Source organism: Natrix helvetica, assembly GCF_964273705.1.
Source record: "Natrix helvetica genome assembly, chromosome: 6".
In the NCBI taxonomy this organism is placed as follows: domain Eukaryota; kingdom Metazoa; phylum Chordata; class Lepidosauria; order Squamata; family Natricidae; genus Natrix; species Natrix helvetica.
Window position 1 is genome coordinate 23868847 of NC_138553.1, and position 19004 is coordinate 23887850.

At 40.4% G+C, this 19004-nt stretch overlaps 1 protein-coding gene across 2 annotated transcripts in view; it reads left to right on the forward strand.

Moving 5' to 3' along the window:
• The window catches only part of CHST11 (carbohydrate sulfotransferase 11), a 230682-nt gene extending 212984 nt beyond the window's left edge, over nt 1-17698 (forward strand). For both annotated transcript variants that reach the window (XM_081957642.1, XM_081957643.1), the window contains exon 3: nt 16355-17698. In XM_081957642.1, the coding sequence (XP_081813768.1) occupies nt 16355-17209 (855 nt within the window). In that variant the 3' untranslated portion in view covers nt 17210-17698. The remainder of the gene's footprint in view (nt 1-16354) is intronic.
• The last annotated feature ends 1306 nt before the right edge of the window (nt 17699-19004 follow it).

Sequence of the window (19004 nt, forward strand, 5' to 3'; positions counted from 1 at the left end):
CTCTAGGCCTCTAATCTTGCTCCTTTGGGTACATTATAGCTCAGCTGCAGAAACTAAGCTCTCCTTGTCTTCCTTCCTGTGGTATTTTTCCAAGGGAACAAGACAAGAGTCTTGTGTTATCTCCCCATTCAGTGCCCAGGATGGTATCCCGCCAACAGAAGTCTGTTTAATTTTACAGTCTTCACTTCAGAGTAAAGTACACATGACACTTGTTTTTAATTTGTTTCCAAAGGATTTTGTATTTCTGGCATGCAGCGTACAGAAGCCCACTGGATTTTTTTTGGGTGACAAAAATTACTTGTTGCATAGCCAGCCATAAACAGAGATATGAGAAGAGGCTTCGAACATGAAGAGTAAATGTTGTTCATTTCACAAAGACATTGACATACAGGTCAAGTATGTGCAAACATATTGGGTGTTTGAACAAAAAAAATACACTGGGGTTTTGTAGTTTTATTGTTGTTGTTTTTTAAAGAATTTTATTGGTTTTTACAAATATTTATAGGAAAGGGTAAATCGGTACAAGAAAATTTTGACAGCTACATCGTGCGAAAGGTAGAAATCCCCCCGAATCTCATAACTTTTACAGAAAAAAAAAAGAATCAAAAATTAAGAAATAAACATTGGCAGCTTTTTGTTTTGCGTTATATCAACAATATGTTCAATCATCTTTTATGTCACTTCCAACAACTACATTATAACAACAATTGCAATAATGTTTCAAACTCATTTTTGTGACCTGAGTCACTATTGCTTCCTCCCCCCGTCTTCTGGCAGAGCCATGGCCCCTCCCCCCGTCATATCTTGTGTACTGTCCCCTGTTCCATCTAGAAAGGCACTGTATTTTTCAATGAAAGCCTCTGCCTCCACAACTGTATTAATTCTAATTCTAGTGCCCTCCCAGAAAATCACCATTCCCTCTGGCAATAACCATCTGAACCAAACTCCTTTATTATATAATTTCTTTGATAAAGAGGAATATTTCTTCCTTATCTCTTACTTTCTTCGGAATTTGTTTAAGGATGGTTATTTCTTTGTCTTTATATTTTAGTGGTCCCACCCTTTGAGCTCCTAAGACCTCATCTCTTGTAGTCTTTCTAAGAAATTTAGCATGTATTTCCCTTGGAACATTGTGTGTTCTAGCGTATGCTGAATTGATCCTATAAATCAAATCAATATCCCACCATAGCTGTTGTTTATCTCTTTTAATATATTCTGCTAAAATTGTGGTCATGATCTCCTTAAGGTCTTCATTTTCTGTCTCTGGTAAATTTTGAAATATAAGAAAAAAAGACATTATTTCAAATTCCATTTTTATCATATGATTTTCAAATTCTCTATTCCCCTTCTGGACAATCTTAACCTCCACCCTCAGCCCAGTCGTGTCTTCCTCCAGTACACCTATTCTCTGTTTATTTTGTGTTGCTTGTTGTTGCGTTTCTCTGAGCTGATCATTTAAGTCTGCCAGTTGTTTTTTCAGTTTGTCTTGTCCCTTCATAATAGTTTGAAACATTTGGCCAACAGATAAGTCCTTTGAACTCTCTTCAGTTGTTTTAGGTTGTAGAAATGAGGCCATTTGTGTCTGTTGAGTAATCGGGCTAGACGTAGAAGATGTCGGGGCCGAGGATGCCTTACCAGGCGGTAGCTTTTTAGGACCCATGTTAAGTTCAGAGATAGCTGTAAGTCTTATACAGAAGAAATGGCGTCTGTGGAATGCACAGCTGGGAGAGATCATGAGGCAAACAAGCCCAGAAGTGAAAGTTAGTCTTCCTATACAGCTCCAAGCCAAAAGATAAGAATCAAGTGTTCCAAATCCAAGGGGACCACATAAGAAGAGAGGCTCCAGGAGATCTCTGGAGTGTAGGGTAATATAAAGCCAGCAATCCTTTCAAAGGGGGAACTTCATTCGTAAAAGCAAAGAAGAAGGAGGAAATTGGCCATCTTGGCTCCACCTTCACAGGGGATCAGAAAGCAACATATCCAAAGTTTCCAAAAGGTAGTTTAAAAGAATCAACTCAGCAGTCATCTCTTGCAATTGTTGCAAAAGTCATTCTCCCATTGCTTAGTGGAAGTGAAAGTTAACTTTTAACTCTCTCTCTCTCTCCTCCGAGAGAGAGAGATATTCCGAGTGCCGCTTTTCCGAGGGGTGGTGGAAAATCTCCCCCTCCAATCTTAACACTTCAAAGGATTGAATCCACAATTTAGAAAGGCTGCTGCTCATCAATTAGGTAGATTTAAAAGAGATTGAGGGAAACTTCCCACCTCACCGCACTTCAGCTGTAGCATCTGATTAATTGTTTCCTTCCAGGCTCCATTCGGTGAAGGCACACAGTGACAGCGCGCAGCACCGCCATGCACCCCCCATGCTCCCCGGCTCCTGGGGCAAGGTTGGAAACCCCCCTGTGGCTGCCACCGATCCAGGGGGTCCCAACAAGCCGCCCTACGGCAGGGAGCCCCTCCAAGGCCCCCTGTGCTCCTAAAAGGAGCCCACCGAAGAGACAAGCGGCAGATGCACAGGTCCGTCACCTTCTGGGACCGGAAGTCATCTCGGGTTTTGTAGTTTTATTGTTGTGAGCCACCCAGAGTTGTGCTTTAAGATAGGCAGGCCACACAAATCTTTTTGGATTTGAGTGGCTACCTATCTCAACTTGTGTGATTGGTGTGGCTACCTACCTCAACTAATTCAATTTAATTATTGAATTGCCTACAAGTGCAGTGCCACTCACCTACTCCCACTCCTATTTACTCTAGGCAATATAATTAAAGTGCTGGGATTCACAGTGCAACTGGTTTCAGAATCGTAGAATTATGGGTTTGGAAGGTATCTTAAAGATCATCTAGTCCAACCCTTTTCAGTGTGAAAGAAAACCAATTAGAACATCCTTGAGAAGTAGTTGTCCAATTTCTTAAAAACCTCAAGAGAGGAAGTACACCAGTAAAGCTGAAATTAATTCCATTGTGTCAGTACCTATGACGTATTAATTATTGTTATAGGCCACACTTGTATTTTATTTTTACTGCTGTTTGGTTCCACTATTTAGATTTTTCTCCTGTGCCTGCCAATTACCTTCTGTATGACTCATGAAGTATAATCTAGTCAATGAAAGATAATGCCATAATTATTTAATAATTATGCCAATAAGATAATGCTATAATTCCTAACCTATTGTCCATGTGGGAAGTGCACATAATTTGTGGCAGGGGAGATAATATAATCATATACACCTTTTATGTATGCCATTCAATGTTACATTATTATTCACCATAAAGTATAATTCAATCAATATTTGTTCAGTCTATTAGCAAAATTTGAAAAAACAAAAACAGAGTGAAGCAAATAAATACAATAATATACTAAGAACTAGCAAAATAAATCACACAATACAACATTCACTCCTCTATTACCATATTAATATAGTTGTTACCTGGTAATAAATCTAAAACATTGATAGGTACCAAATTATATATATATATATATATATATATATATATATATATATATATATATATATATGTTAAGGTGCATCAAACCAAAAGTAATTAAATATTTAATTCATTATATCATACTTCAATGACAGCAACCTAAAATTTAGCTATTTACATATAATGAACGGTTTTAAATCCCAAAGGAGATGATTCACATAAAATGTATAAGGCTTCCCAGAAAACGTATCTATTAGTGGCACAATGAAGATTGACCTAATGTCTTTACAAAATGCAATAGTACATGAGAGATGAGTTCAACCTCCTTGAAGGCTAACCTTACAAGGGTAAATGTCCTCAACTGCAAGGATTTTATTATAACCTCCTTGAAGAAGTGCAGATGGAAGAATATTAAATCTATCGGTAAAGAATGTGATTCTCAGCATAGAAAAAGTAAGATTTACCGAATAACTTGCTTGTTCTCATATATTTCTGCTTATAAATTAAAAATCTGAAGAATTATTACAAATAGATGCATTTTACATAGGTCTCAAAGTAAGTTTGTTTAAATTTGTGTAAAAACAACTTTCTTAGGACAATCCATGTCAACCAGTCATAATACCGAAAGCACTGACTCTGGGCAGGCAAAAGATGATGCAAAGAAATCTCTGCAGGCCTCTACTATTTTCCAGTACCTGAACTTGCTTCCCTCCCCACTTGGAAGTAGCTTTTAGCCTCAGAATGGGGCTGAGGATTTCAGACTCCTTTCTTCTGTCAACCTAAGCTGCCAATTGATTCAGTTTCTTTGTATGGAACAGGGGGAGATCTGATAGTGTCTTTCCTTCATGGAAAATCAAACAATCCTGAAGTCTCTTTTTTTTAGCTTAGACAGGATTTGACACTCAAAGACAAATATTTTTTAAAAAATATTGATTTATACACTGTTCTCTTTCCTATAATACCTGTTTTCTCTGTCTCTCTCTCAATCTCTTCTCCATCCTCCTCTTTTTTCCCCTTTGGGCTTTCTAACAAAATCAATAACTTAGATTCCTTTAGGGTACAAGGGCAATTTTAAAAAGGCAGATTAAGAGAGGATTTCAAAAAACGAATCTCCTCATTTGCCTGAACTTTCAGTCTGTTGGGTATCTTTCTGAATATTCAGTTGGGCACAATAAGGATTCTCTACTTCTAGCAAGAATTTTACATTCATTCATATCCAGTCATATCTGGCCCCGCCTCCTCTTTACAGGTTTAGGTAAGAAAACAGAAATGACAAAAACCTACAGTAAGCAGGAGCAAATGTTTTGCAACAGGTTTAAAGTAGGACAGAGGGAGTTGTGTTATTTGAATCTGTAGACTCTTGAGGCAAGTTTCAGTTATTTGTGTCTTGGCCTCACTACCTTGTGTAAATATTTGCTTTGCTCTCTTTTGTCAGGTTAAAAGCTCAAATGAAATAAGCACTCTCAATGTATGCTTCCCCTAAAGGACAACTGAGAAGTTTGTATATGAATAAAGAAAGAAAACAAAAGAAAGAAAACTCCAAAAGAAAACACACAAAAAAAAGCAGATTTCCATGCTGTTTCTCATTTGGGGAACTTTCTTGCAAGTATTTATAGAAGGAAGCAGTAGATTTTGTGGATGTTGGTACAGACAAAATGATTGGCGTTTCGCCTCAGAGTAAACCATAATGTGGTGATTTAGGTCTACGCATTGTAGAAGAGTTTATGGTTTGACATTAAGATCAGCTAATCAGAGAAATCATTACTTGAATTTTATGCAATATGGATGAAAGGAAGAAAGGACATTTTTGCAGAATCTCCGATGAGAACATAAAAAAGGTTCTCTTCTAAGATTTTGATATTACTGCTGTTCTCATTATTTTAATTTATACCATCATAACAACAGTCATTCAGGAATGTTCAATCGAAATTTATGAGTACTGTGGGCTAGGTATTAGTGGATTTCCAAGCCAATGAAATCCTTGTTTTATATATATGTCACCGTGAAAGACCGAAATTGGTGAATGTCGACATTCACCGGTGAATGTTGGTGAATGTCGACATTCACCGGTGAATGTCGACACATACCAATTTCGGTCTTTCACTGTGACATATATAACGAGTCAGCGTAATTCTTTACTTTTGCTTTTCAATTCGCAGCGTTCTAACCGCGGCGTTCTAACCGCGCAGGATCGCAGGTTTAAAAAAAAAAACTCCGCGAACAGAAGACGCTTAAAAGGAAGCGAGGAGCCGAGGTATTAGGTTAAGGGTATTAGGGTAAGGGTGTCGAGAGGATAAGGACATACACCAAGCGACTATGTGAATGTCGACATTCACCGGTGAATGTCGACATTCCCCAGATTTCGGACTTTCATTCACCGGTGAATGTCGACATTCACCAGATTTCGGACTTTCACAGTAACATATATATCTTAATCACCATATTTTCATTTTGCATTTTTTTCTTACATGTTGATTTTGTGGAATCCCAATTCCACCTAGCACAGTATCTACAGCTTACAATCATTAACTGCATTCAAGTCCTGTTTATTTCCTCCCACACACAAACTACTTGTACTATCACTACCATGCACACATGCATCCATTTTTAGGTTCTGATCCATTTGTGCAAATGAATTAACACAGGGAAAGGGGGGGAGGGTTTTGGTCTCGTCTGACCAATTGAATATTAGAGGATGTAGGAATGTTGCAGTCAATGATCTATTCCTGTGATGGTGAATCTATGGCACGCATGCCCAAAGTGGCACGTGGAGTCATGTTGCCTGGCACATGCAGCGTCACCCATTCCTCTTCCGGGTTTCTGGCACGCATGTGTACGCAATGATCAGTTGGAATTTATGCATGTGGCAGTGCAGAAACTGGAAGAGTTGGTCTTCCAGTATCTGGCGTGAGCATGCGCACTGGCCAGCTGATTAGTGCGTGGGCAAGACTTGCTGGCCGGTGTGCATGTGTGTGCTAGAAATTGGAAGTTCATTTTCCAGTGCGCTCTGGGCAGCTCCTCTTTCTGGTTGCAGCCCAGGCGGGCATGCACTCCATTTTTGGCACTTGATGCTGCCCACCTGCACATCCAAGTGCTGAAAAGTTGCGCCATCACTGGTCTATTCAACGTCTTCATAAACCACAATTCGACAGCCACTGTTTTACTGGTTTTATTCAGGTGCTCTCAAAAGTTTCCAGAACAACTTTTTTTTAAAAAAAAAAAACATAAAGGAGCTGTCATATCCAGCTGACATTTTGTTGAAAAGTACTTCTAGCGAGCTTCATAATTTTAGATATCAAGCTTTGAAAGTAGATCTGAAAATAGCTTCTAATTCCAAAGGATGGTTCAAAATGTTAACATGCCTTTTTGACGTATGTCACCGTAAACAAACGTAAATATGAAAAAGGGCCATTATAATTATTGGACACATCACAAACAAGAGGGCTGATTGTTTGGGGTTGAGTGGAGGTTAATTTTTCTTTTTTTAAGGGGAAAGCCTTGTGTATGATTGTAAACAATTCTGTCTTGTAAGGATACATCTGACTATTCTTTTCCCCTTTTCATGCATTTGAAAGATGACTTCCTGGTAGTGGAAAGCTCATCTATCATCTATTACACCCATGTAGCCTTCATTTAACTTTTCAGTTTCATGTTATTGTTGTTGCTGATAGAACAGAGGAAAATGAGCCCCTCTGAAGACACAAAAGAAAACAAAGACAAAGGAGTAAATATAAAAACACGGGACAGAAAACCTCTTCCAGATGGCTGTGATGACAGCATGCCAAAGAATCTAAGCAGTATCTTCCAAAGGTCATAATCACTGAAAAGCAACAGAAGGGAGGTTTGACCTCAGAATCTTAATATCACCTGCACAGAAAGGGAAGCTGCCAAGTCAGACAAGTGGGGAAATATGGAGTTGGAAGAGCATTTTACCATCTCCATCTTCCAGGCATCCAGATCAAAGCTACCTCAACAAATGAATGTTCACCTTTATCCTGAACACATCTACAAATAGTGTTCACCACTTCTCTAGGCAATTTGCTTCTAGAATTACTCTTATTAATAGTCCTCCCCACCCCAATATCTATTTGGAAGTTGTCTGCCCATAATTTTAAACCATTAGCCAATGCATTAGTTTATGTCCTACAACAAGGGTGTCAAACTTGATTTCATTGAGGGCCACATCAGGGTTGTGTTTGACCGTAAGGGGATAGGGTAGGTAGATCAGCTCAACGACACTCATGTTGGGGGGGTGCCTGTGGTGGCCCAAGTGCTCTGCCAGCGAAAACGGAGCTCAGGCAGGCCAGTCCTTCACTTTCCTTCATTTCCAGGGTGGCCTGTGGGCCAGATCTAAGCACCCTGCAGGCAGGATGCAGCCCATGGGACTTGAGTTTGACACCCCTGTCCTACAGGCTTAAATAGTAGAGGTCAAGTCTTGACCTTCATCTATGAGACATTATTTCAGGTATTTTAAGAGATCTATTGCACTTCTTCACTCCAGTTGATGACAGTTATCTTTTCTCAAAGGGAAGCAAATAAAATGTTTAATGGCAAGTTAGAGAAAATGCAACCACTCTGAGTTAGCATACCCATGCCTTGAATGTGAGTACACTAAGAGGTTAACCCTTACCAAAGTAGAAATGATGAGTAAATATTTTGAAAAATAGAATACTTTTGTGAAGCTCAGGATGAAGTGTTTGGCTTCCGATTAGCCACACTTGTACTGGGTGAGGCGGGGGGTGGGGGGGACACTGCAAAAAAGTGGATGGTAGAAGACAATAGAATTTGATGCAATTAAAATTTAATTCATCTTACATTGTTACTGACAGTTAATATGATTATGTGCATCAATTGATTTCACCATTTTATTATACTAAATTAATTTAATAGCAATGGGGGAGTTTTTGGAGCTACACCAAAGATTTTGGAAAGCTATGTGTGGATTTTCCATGCTTGGCTTAGGCTGCTAGATATTTATCCTAAAACTCATTGCACATTCTTCCTTTATAAATGACTCTGACTTAATAGTGAACTGAAAGATTAGTTTCCAGTCAAACTAAATGCTGGCAAAAGATGTGAGCATTGCTTTCTACCAGGCCAAAACTCTATTTTTCTTCACCGGATTTCATTCAATTTAACAAGGTAAATTACTTTTCTCCAATAGCTAAGACAATTCTTCCCAGGATGCAGTCATTGTGTTTTGTTTTTGGAATCTCACTGAACCAGACTGCTGTTTCCATCTTCACCATCTGCATTGGTGGTATATTCTAAGATGTCCAGGAGAACCTTCCTTCTGCTTGACATCAACATCCAATTCCTCTCTTGCTTTGCGAGCTTTAGTGGTGCGGTGGTTAGAATGCAGTATTGCAGGCCAACTCTCCTCACTGCCAGGAGTTTGATCCTGACCGGCTCAAGGTTGACTCACCTTCCATCCTTCCAAGGTTGATAAAATTAGGACCCAGAGGGCAATATGCTGATCCTGTAAATTACTTAGAGAGTGCTGTAAAATGCTGAAATGTTATATAAGTCTAAGTGTTATTGCTATTGCTATTATTTTTTGGTCCACTGGAGACAATGGCCATATCAAAAGGCATATATAAGAGAACTCTTAAAATTGAAATAACATTATATTTAACTATTAGGTTTGGGGATTTTTTTCCCCCTGAAATGAAAAATATAGATCCATTTGATCATTTGAACTGTTGAATCACAAAGTGTGTTGCACCTACATTATTTCTCTCTCCTCCCAAGGAAATTATACTCATTATAATTTGACTGACTTATAGGTGAAAACCAATGTATTCCTTTCTATGAAAGAACTTACCCAGAGGGTAAGTGGACACATAAGTTATCCTTGAGAAAGCACAATGGGATCACATTTGGAGGTCATAGACCAGAGGGGCTATCAGGACCACCTTATCTGATTGTCTCTTGAAGTCTAACAGGGAGACAAAGTGGAGGATCTTGCATGTGCATATCTGGCAAAGATGCCTTGATTTCTGGACTTGCCGTGGGGTTTTATGCAATGAGTTGGGTAGGATACAAAGCCATCCAAAGTGAAATTAGCATCTTCAAATACATCAACAGAATGAAACAGTTAGGACCTGGCAGATGTTCAAAACTGATGAAAGGATTATAATGCAAGGCAGACAATGACTATCTGCAAATGAAGAGAAATTACTGTAGGAACAAATAACAAAAGGGAGGAAAACTAAGAAGAAAGTAAATAATATATGTATAGTACTTGCAAGAAACATAGCAAAACCCACTGGAGGGATTTTCCTTTCATTCAGAAAAAAATAGCAAGCTATGATTTACAGGAATTTTAAACAAATAACGTTTCCCCACCCTTCAAATACGTCTTAGTTAAATGTGCCATGAAATGAATTGCCTACAACCTTGATTCTTTTTTTAGTTACCTGTAGTACCTGGGGCTGTATTTTGAATTGGGACCCACACAATACTTACTTCTAGCCTTTCCAATCTGTGATGTTCATAAAAATGGGGGCCACTGTGCTTTGTTTCCTATCCCCAATTTCAGCACAATTGTTTAATATTTGAGTTTCATCAGATGGAGCGATGCATTCAAGATCGCAAAAGCAATCAGTTAAAAGGTAATAGAAAAGCTTATTTCAGACAGGTCTATCCATGGGAGACGCACCCAAAAATTTAACTTGGTGAACAAAAGCTTCATCCTTTTGTTTATTAATGTCATGTACATCAAAGGAGACAAGGCTTTGAACAATGGTAGCTACCACCTTGATTTGTTTTTATTTTTTTCCGTGCTGATTACATAAGTGATCCCAATTTTTGTCTCTGAACAAAAAATAAATCCATAGCAGTGGTGGGTTGCAGGCGGTACGCCCCAGTACGGGCGTACTGGTGCCTGCCGGGAGCACTGGGTACTGTTCCAGTACGGTGCTCTGGAGGGCCCACCTGCCCGCCCTCCTTACCTGCATTTGAGCTCTTCAGCACTTTCGTGCACGGAGCGTATAGCGCCTGTGCGATGTTCCGCTGAGCGGCTGGAGCATCGCGGAGGCGTCGCAGGAGGTAAGGGCGCATGCGTGCAGTGATCCACTATAACAAGTATGGCAAGAGGGGTTGTAAAATGGGGCCAACTTCATTGAACAATCTCTCGCTTAGTAACAGAAATGTTGGGCTTAATTGTGGTCGTAAGTCAAGATCTACCCCCTGTACATGTATCACACCTGCCTTCTTCTTGCTACTGATAGTGGATTGTGTCGTAAAAGGTCTGAGAAGAGGCGTCTGTCCCTAGCTATTAAAGATGTTGAGAATATTTGTTTATGCATTTATCAAAACTATATGGCCAACTATCTTGCAAAAAGGTGACTCTGAGCGGCATACCGCAAAAAACAGTGGGCATATAAAAAAAACAATTATGATTAAACGTTCGTTTCAAAATGCTTGCCAAAAAACCCTTAAGCATATTGATGCAAATTCATATCTTCAAAAATTAGCATTGTTGCAGTGCAGCTTCAATCAAAAGATCCGCCAGCTAGAAAGCTAATTTGCAATTAAGTCTTGTGTCTTTTTTTTTTTTAATTGTGTGAGGGTTTCTAGGTACGTCAATAGCCCAAAAAGCAGATATGCTTCAATGTGACTTTTAATTTGTTGTCATTAAGACTTTGGATAAAGGTCATTAGGCCAGTTGTCTCATACACACATTAGGAATGGCAGTTACGTATGGCAACCACGAGCTCAAGGTTACACAGACACCTCACAGCAGGAACAAAATGTAAACACTGGAGGGGGGGGGGGGTTGTCTACAAATCATGAAAACATGGTTCCAGGACCTTGATGGCATTTACATGGCACTTTACTTTAAATGAAAGTTTAACTTTCAGATCAAAGCAATAAAATAACACAATGCAATGTGAGTATTAATTAAGGGGAAAAAAGAAAGACATTGATTGCTATTGGTAATATATAATGGCTACATTCCTGCTGCAATTAGACTTTGTGTAAATTATGAAGCCTGTTAATGGTATCAGAATGTTTATGGATGTTTGCGTGTTTATTCATACATGGCAAATAAGTGGAACTTTTGAAATGAAGGGAGAAAGGGGGAAAATGAAGATAGGTTATAATCAGCTCTTTAAGGTAGTCCAGATCAGAAAATGGAATATTTGAGCTCTGCGCTTGTAAATGATGGGAGGTGGGATAATACCTATTTTAATGGACGCAGCCCAGTGATGGGTTAAAAAAATTTTTAGAACCTCTTCTGAAGGTGTGGCCTGCTTTGTGGGAGTGGCTTGCCAATCATGTGACTGGGTGGGAGTGGCTTGCCAGCCATGTGACTGGGTGGGCGTAGCCAACTTGTAAAATGTGGTGAAACTCACTTAACAACGCTCTTGCTTAGCAACCAAAATGTTGGCTCAGAAACTCTGGCATTTGAAGCACGCAAGTCTTAAAGCTGTCAAGTTACAAGACCCTTGCACCCCTAAACCTTTAGAAAAAAAACCCCAGGGGTGTTCAAACTTGACAGCTTTAAGACTTGTGGACTTCAACTCCCAGAATTCCCCCTATCGCTCTTCATCTTGATGATGTGTGGACGGGTGGGGGGGAGGGAGCTGGAACCGATTCTAAACGGCACTGTAGATTTGTGGAACCTCTTCTATAGTAGAGGTTAGAACTGGCAGGAACCCACCCCTGACGCAGCCAATACTAATGCAAATGTAAAAATTTGCTACTTACGAAAATGCATTCTGGATTTTAAGGTAAAGATTCCCCTCGCACATATGTGCTAGTCCTACCCGACTCTAGGGGCAGTGCTCATCCCTGTTTTAAAGCCGAAGAGCCAGTGCTGTCCAAAGATGTCTCCGTAGTCATGTGGTTCGGCATGACTAAATACTGAAGGCGCACAGAACACTGTTACCTTCCCACCAAAGTGGTCCCTATTTTTCTACTTGCATTTTTATGTGCTTTTGAACTGCTAGGTTGACAGAAGCTGGGACAAGTAATGGGGGCTCACCCTGTTACATGGCGCTAGGGATTTGAACTGCCGAACTGCCAACCTTTCTGATCAACAAGCTCAGCCAGTCTTAGCCATCACATACCTGGGTATTACAATATTCTGGTTATTAGAATATTGATAATATCAATATTTCTCCTAAAAAGAAAATCAAAGTATATTTAATGGGTCACTTCTCAGTAATGTCTGAGTTATGGCATTATAGTACGCTCAGCATGTTAGATGAATGCAACACTTAAAAATTATAATCCCTGCATGGATGTCCAGAATTGGCAGCAAGGGATGATATGTGATGTGCTATGTATCATGATTTTGCACAAATAGTGTAATTTGCCATTAAATTATTGCATTGTAAATTATCAAGGCTAGTTGTGGAAACCAATCCCATTGATCAATAATTCATGGCTTAACAATAGGTTGGTCAATATAATGGAACTTAATTGGGTTAGCACAATTTTTACAACACATATTCCTGCCTACATGGAAAAGAAATTTGGGGTATTCATGCTTAAACTGTATGAGTTTTGCTAAGTGATTTTTGACATCCTTTGACATCATATTGTTATAATGGCTGTTTTAATAGATTGAAATATCCATCTGCTATGTCCCAGTCAGTGGTGGGATTCAACATTTTTTACTACTGGTTCTATAGGCATGACTTGGCAGGCATGGTAGGGGAAGGATACTGTAAAATCTAAATTCCCACCCATTCCAGGGGAAAGTTACTGCAAAATCCCCATTTCTTTCCGATCAGCTGGGACAGGGGAGGCAGATACTAGATGGGGGTGGGGCTCCAAACTACTCAAAATTTCGGCTACAGAGTCTCCAGAACTGGTCAGAACCTGCTTACCACCTCTAGTCCCAGTGTATTACAGGGTTGTTCTTTTTTGCTGCGATATCTTAAGTAATTAAATAATCTACCCCAGAAAACTTGCAGTGTGAGAAGGATTAGAGGAATAAAATAGGAAAAAGAATGTATTCCTATCCTATAATTTAACCCATTCTACAAAAGAAAATTTATTCAATTTAGAACTACAAAAATCCTTAATAAATATATCCATCTAGAAACAAAGTCCATGATAAGCAAAAAGCATGTTCAAAGCCAATGGATGCTTGCCCTATTTGATGTTGTGAGTCTCAGAAGCCAGCACTGATAGCAAAACAAAATAAAGCAAATACTTCTTGGAAGCATGTTTTAAAATTCCTTTGGTGCATTTCCACAAAGTTTATTTCACACGCCAAGGTCACTGCCAATGAGGAAGACAAAACAATTAATCTTAGGCTGAGATACATATCAACAGCAGGAGCACATACTGTGTTCATTTTCAAAAGTGCTTGGAAACCAGTGTCCTCCTTCTGTTCTCAGCATCAAAGGTTACACCAAGTTTTGATCTTCTTTCAAAATGAATTTGACCAGAGTTGCGGGAAGAAGTCTTTTTAGGACAAGAGAAAGATTTATATTGCCATGTTTCATAAAGGTGGACTGAAATACTTGCAGTACCAGGTTATGGCTGCATTGTCCTTAGGAGCCAATAAAATGTGTTTGCTTCCATCTGTAGCTTTACCTGTAATTATGGCCATAAGTGCCTCTGCAGGTTGGGCAGGGCTAGCCATAAGTATCTTATCTGCAAAAGAAACAGCCGTCCATAGAGACGTTAGATTTCTGATTGTAGGATTTCTAGGGCAAACGAGTAGGAAATTCATTCTCATTCTTGCTTGAAATCCAAAAATCTTGGCAATTCTTGGAAAACATGAGTTTTCTGCACTCGTTGAGAAATACAATTATTGTAAGTAGAATGCTTTGAAAAGACATTCTGGTAAATGCCATTCCACATTTCTGCAGGACCTGATCTTCTATACCCTTGTTTCCAATAGGATATCTTAGCTCTTACAGCAGGGGTGTCAAACTCAAGACTCTTGGGCTGGATCCAGCCCCTGGGGTGCTTAAATCTGGCCCATGGGGCTGGCTTGAAAATAGCAAAGTACTTGCCCGCGATGTCTCTGGCAGTCAAAATGAGGTAAGAGTTAGGATTAGGGTAACCCTAACTCTAACCCCCGCACCGTATATTTGGCCTGGATGACTCTTGAATCACCCACGCCCAATTTTGGCCAACAGAGTGCTGCAGGAGGCAGTCCAGGCCAAAAACAGGATGTGGGGGGAATCACACAGCCCCACACGGTCCTGCCATGCCCCATTTTGTCTGGCAAAGTACTGCAGAGGGCCATCCAGGCCAAAAATGGGGCACAGGGGGGCCTCGCTGCAGGAGGCGTCCATCCTGTCTCTCCCGCCCCTTGAACATCTCTCGCTGGCTCATAGAGAAGGGCTACAATGCTGATCCGGCCCTCAAAGAAATCCAGTTTGACACCCCTGTCTTACAGGGAAAGCAACTTGATCTGCCCAGACAAGGGATCTTTTGTTTATAGTCTTTCTCCTTCTTTACTGCCTGGAGCAGATTACAATACATGTAGAATTAATCAAACCACAATTTCCATTGCTTCCACATAGGTAAACATTGGTTTATTTACTAACTAGAGACTGGAAATGAGTCAGGATATGATCCTCATTTGAAGTTCAGTATAAAATCTATTTCATAATTTGAAGGCAACAGGGAATTGCACTTTGATAAACCACAGATGCATCAAAATCCAGCACAGGGGAGAAAAAGGATGGAAAGAGAGCATGTTACATGCAAATTTGTCTGCTGTGTTCCCAGCTGGAATGTAATGCAGCAACTGATAAATAGAATGCCATCACCACCAAGGGGTTCTTTTAGAGCGGAAGATACACAAAAGAACTCTACCTTTTTTTTTAATTGAAAAAGTTTTATACAAACAAATTTTCCCCCTTTTTACCCCCCTCCATATAATGTAAATCACATACAAATACTATGTCCCCTCCCCTCCCCCCAACTTAAAAAAATTTCTCATTCAAATATTGTACCAAATACTGTACCCCCTCCCCTCCCCCCATCTTAAGGTAAATTACTCATTCAGATATTGTACCCCCTCACCACCCAACAATCATAATATAAGTTTCTCTTAGAGTAGCAATTGCAAACAGTGTACTGTAACTTATGAACTGCAGACTTCATTTAAAGAGTATACCTATAAACTACAAGATTCAGCATCATCCCTAAGTTGTAATATTGCTTTTGGACATAGAAGACTGGATAGATGGGTCTTGAACAAGCCACTAGTTTTCCAGGAAAGTGCATTTTTAGTAACTGTTTTATTTCCAAGTGGTAACGGAAGTTTTGTGTGTCAATCAAACAGCAGAAGAATGTCTATAGAAGCAGCTCTAGCAGAGAATTAGAAACAATTTCTGCCTAGGGCAGGTGTTGTCAAACTCGTAGCCCATGGGCCATATGCTTCAAGCACTGGCCACACCACTTGCATTAACGAAGGGGGAGGGGGAAATCACGTTACGTCATGTGTCGACAATGTGACAGCATGAGTTTGACCCCTAGCCTAGGATATAGGAACACAGTGGCTCAGTGGCTAACATGCTGAGCTTGTCAATTAGAAAAGTCAGCTGTTCAGCAGTTTGAATCCCTAGTGCCGTGTAACGGAGTGAGTTCCCATTACTTGCCCCAGCTTCTGCCAACCTAGCAGTTCAAAAGCACGTAAAAAGTAGGAAAAAAGGAATCACCTTTGTTGGGAATGTAACAGCTTTCCGTGCACCTTCGGGCATTTAGTCATGCTGGCCACATGACCACAGAGACATCTTCGGACAGCACTGGCTCTTCGGCTTTGAAACGGAGATGAGCACTGCCTCCTAGAGTCAGGAACGGCTTGCACATATGAGTGAGGGGAACCTTTACTTTACCTAGTGTACCACTTCAGTGGGCTTTAGCAAGAAGTAGACAGTATTAATAACGAGATGGAAAAAATATTTTCAAACAGTACTAAGTTGTCTTTATTTGTGTTTTATTTACATAGTTGGAATTATCCAGCACTGCAATCCTTCATCAAATCCGGAGGGATCAAGTGACAGATACATGTCGAGCCAACAGCATGTCCACCAAGAAGCGCCGTGTCCTGACACCTAACGATCTCAAACATTTAGTGGTTGATGAAGATCATGAACTGATTTATTGCTATGTCCCCAAAGTAGCCTGTACCAACTGGAAAAGAGTCATGATGGTGTTGACTGGGAGAGGAAAATACACAGATCCCATGGAGATACCAGCGAATGAAGCCCATGTCTCATCCAACTTGAAAACACTCAACCAGTACAGCATCCCAGAGATCAACCATCGCTTGAAAAACTACATGAAGTTCTTGTTTGTCCGTGAGCCTTTTGAGAGACTGGTGTCAGCCTATAGAAACAAATTCACCCAAAAATATAACACCTCCTTTCACAAGAGATATGGTACCAAAATTGTGAAGCGCCAAAGGAAAAATGCGACACAAGATGCTCTGCAGAAAGGTGATGATGTAAAATTTGAAGAGTTTGTAGCTTATCTCATAGACCCGCAAACTCAAAGAGAAGAGCCATTCAATGAACACTGGCAAACTGTCTTCTCTCTGTGCCATCCTTGTCACATCCATTATGACCTCATAGGGAAGTACGAGACTCTTGAGGAGGATTCCAACTACATTCTTCAACTAGCAGGAGTAGGAAACTATCTCAAGTTCCCCACTTATGCAAAGTCTACAAGAACTACAGATGAAATGACTGCAGAGTTCTTCCAGAACATCAGTTCGGAGCACCAAACACAGCTCTATGAAGTCTACAAACTTGATTTTTTAATGTTTAATTACTCAGTGCCAAGCTACCTGAAACTGGAATGAAATGTGGATACCCAGAGAAAGAACGAAAGCTGTTTAATTTAAGATTTTTTTAATTTGTCATCATTATGTATGAATAATTGGTTATTTTGTAAGTTAATATTTTCTCTCTTTTTTTTTTAGTAATGCTGCGAGCAGCATAGTTGGAAATTTATTATTTAAATGGTTGGTAAGGAAGGACAGCCTTGTTTGCAGGGTAAGAAAATTGCAGTGACAATAGCTCTAGATGTGACAAGTAAAAGTGCTACACTGTTTTGGGGTGGAAATGTTTCTTTTGCCCTGATTTATTTTTTTAATTCTTTTTTTTTTTTTGCATTCTTAATAAATCCGAGCCTTTAGGTTATTTATGCTTACAGAATAGATTCCTCGTTAAAAGCTGAAATGCAATGCTGTTTAGGCAAAGAAAAAAAAGAAAAAAAAAGAAAAAAGTTTCTTGTGTTCTTATTGCTGGAATTTTCCTCTTCCGTAATATTATTTTATTATGGGGAGGGGGGAATAAATGTGCTCATAAAATTGGAAATGTTGCAATGGGCAGTAAGGTCCAGGAACTACGATAGACTTATGGACCTTCCGATTCTCTGCTTTGCAAGACGAATAAAGAGACATGCATTTGGGCATTAGAACATTTAGACCAGGGGTGTCAAACTGGATTTCTTCAAGGGACGGATCAGCATTGTAGTTCTCCTCCGTGGGCCTGCCGGGGGGGGGAGATGCGACGGACACCTTTTTCCAGCTAAAACAGAGTCACCATGCCCCATTTTGGCCGGCAGATTGCTGCAAGAGGCCCTCCAGGTTGAAAATGGGATGCAGGGGGGCCACACATGCCCCCGTACCCCGTTTTGGCTGCAGAGGCACTGTGAGCAGGTGCTTTGCTATTTCCAGGCCCGCCCCGCAGGCCTTGAGTTTGACGTCCCTGGTTTAGACCATTAATTGTCATACCTTTGTGTTCTGACAACCCCCCCCCCCCAATGCCTGTGAATAAACCAGAACACAGGCTTGGCTGTTTGCCACTGTTTAATTACTGAGATAACCCATCCTTTGGCTGAAGGCCCAGACAATGCAGATAGTCCAAACGAACAGACACGGCTAGAATACACAGATTGATTTTCTTAACTACTAATTCGAACGGTAATTTCCTGCAAATGTCCCCTCCCAACGCCTCACCTATAATCTCTCTTGGGAGCGGCCAATCCACAACCACCTGTGCTTAATCATCTTCTGTGAGTTTGCCTACGGAGTTGCTGCTTCCGTTTCTCAGCCCTTCTCAATCTAGCATTAGGGACAAACTGCCTTTGATCCTCCCCACTGCTCCATGCCTCCGGTGCCTCCTGTTGGCCAACCAGCCTCTCTGGTCCCTGCTCTGAGTCTGAACCCTGCACAGGGTCCTCCACATCGTCCAGGGCAGACTCATATGATTCCTTGCTATCCGAGTCCATCAGCAGCTCAACTGGATCCTGCTGGGCCACAACTCCTTTGTGAATCCCAAATACCAATAGGAGAAGGAAGGAAATGTCCTGGAAAGTAATGGCATTACTCAGTCTCTTGTCCCCTAAAGGAGACAACCAAGCCAGAGACTATTTAAAGTTATTTGTGATTCCCAGTTATCCTTAGAGGAAATCCTAGCCCAATAGGAAATTCATCTGATCACATGCAAGGAGGCATCATCGGTTGATTAGACACAAACCTTTCATAGACAGAACATTCTTAGGGCTCAGAGATGGTATTCATCCGGTTTTCTCCCATTTGGGAGAACCGGTAGCGGTGTCTGCAAGAGACTCTGCCCACCCACCCCAACATA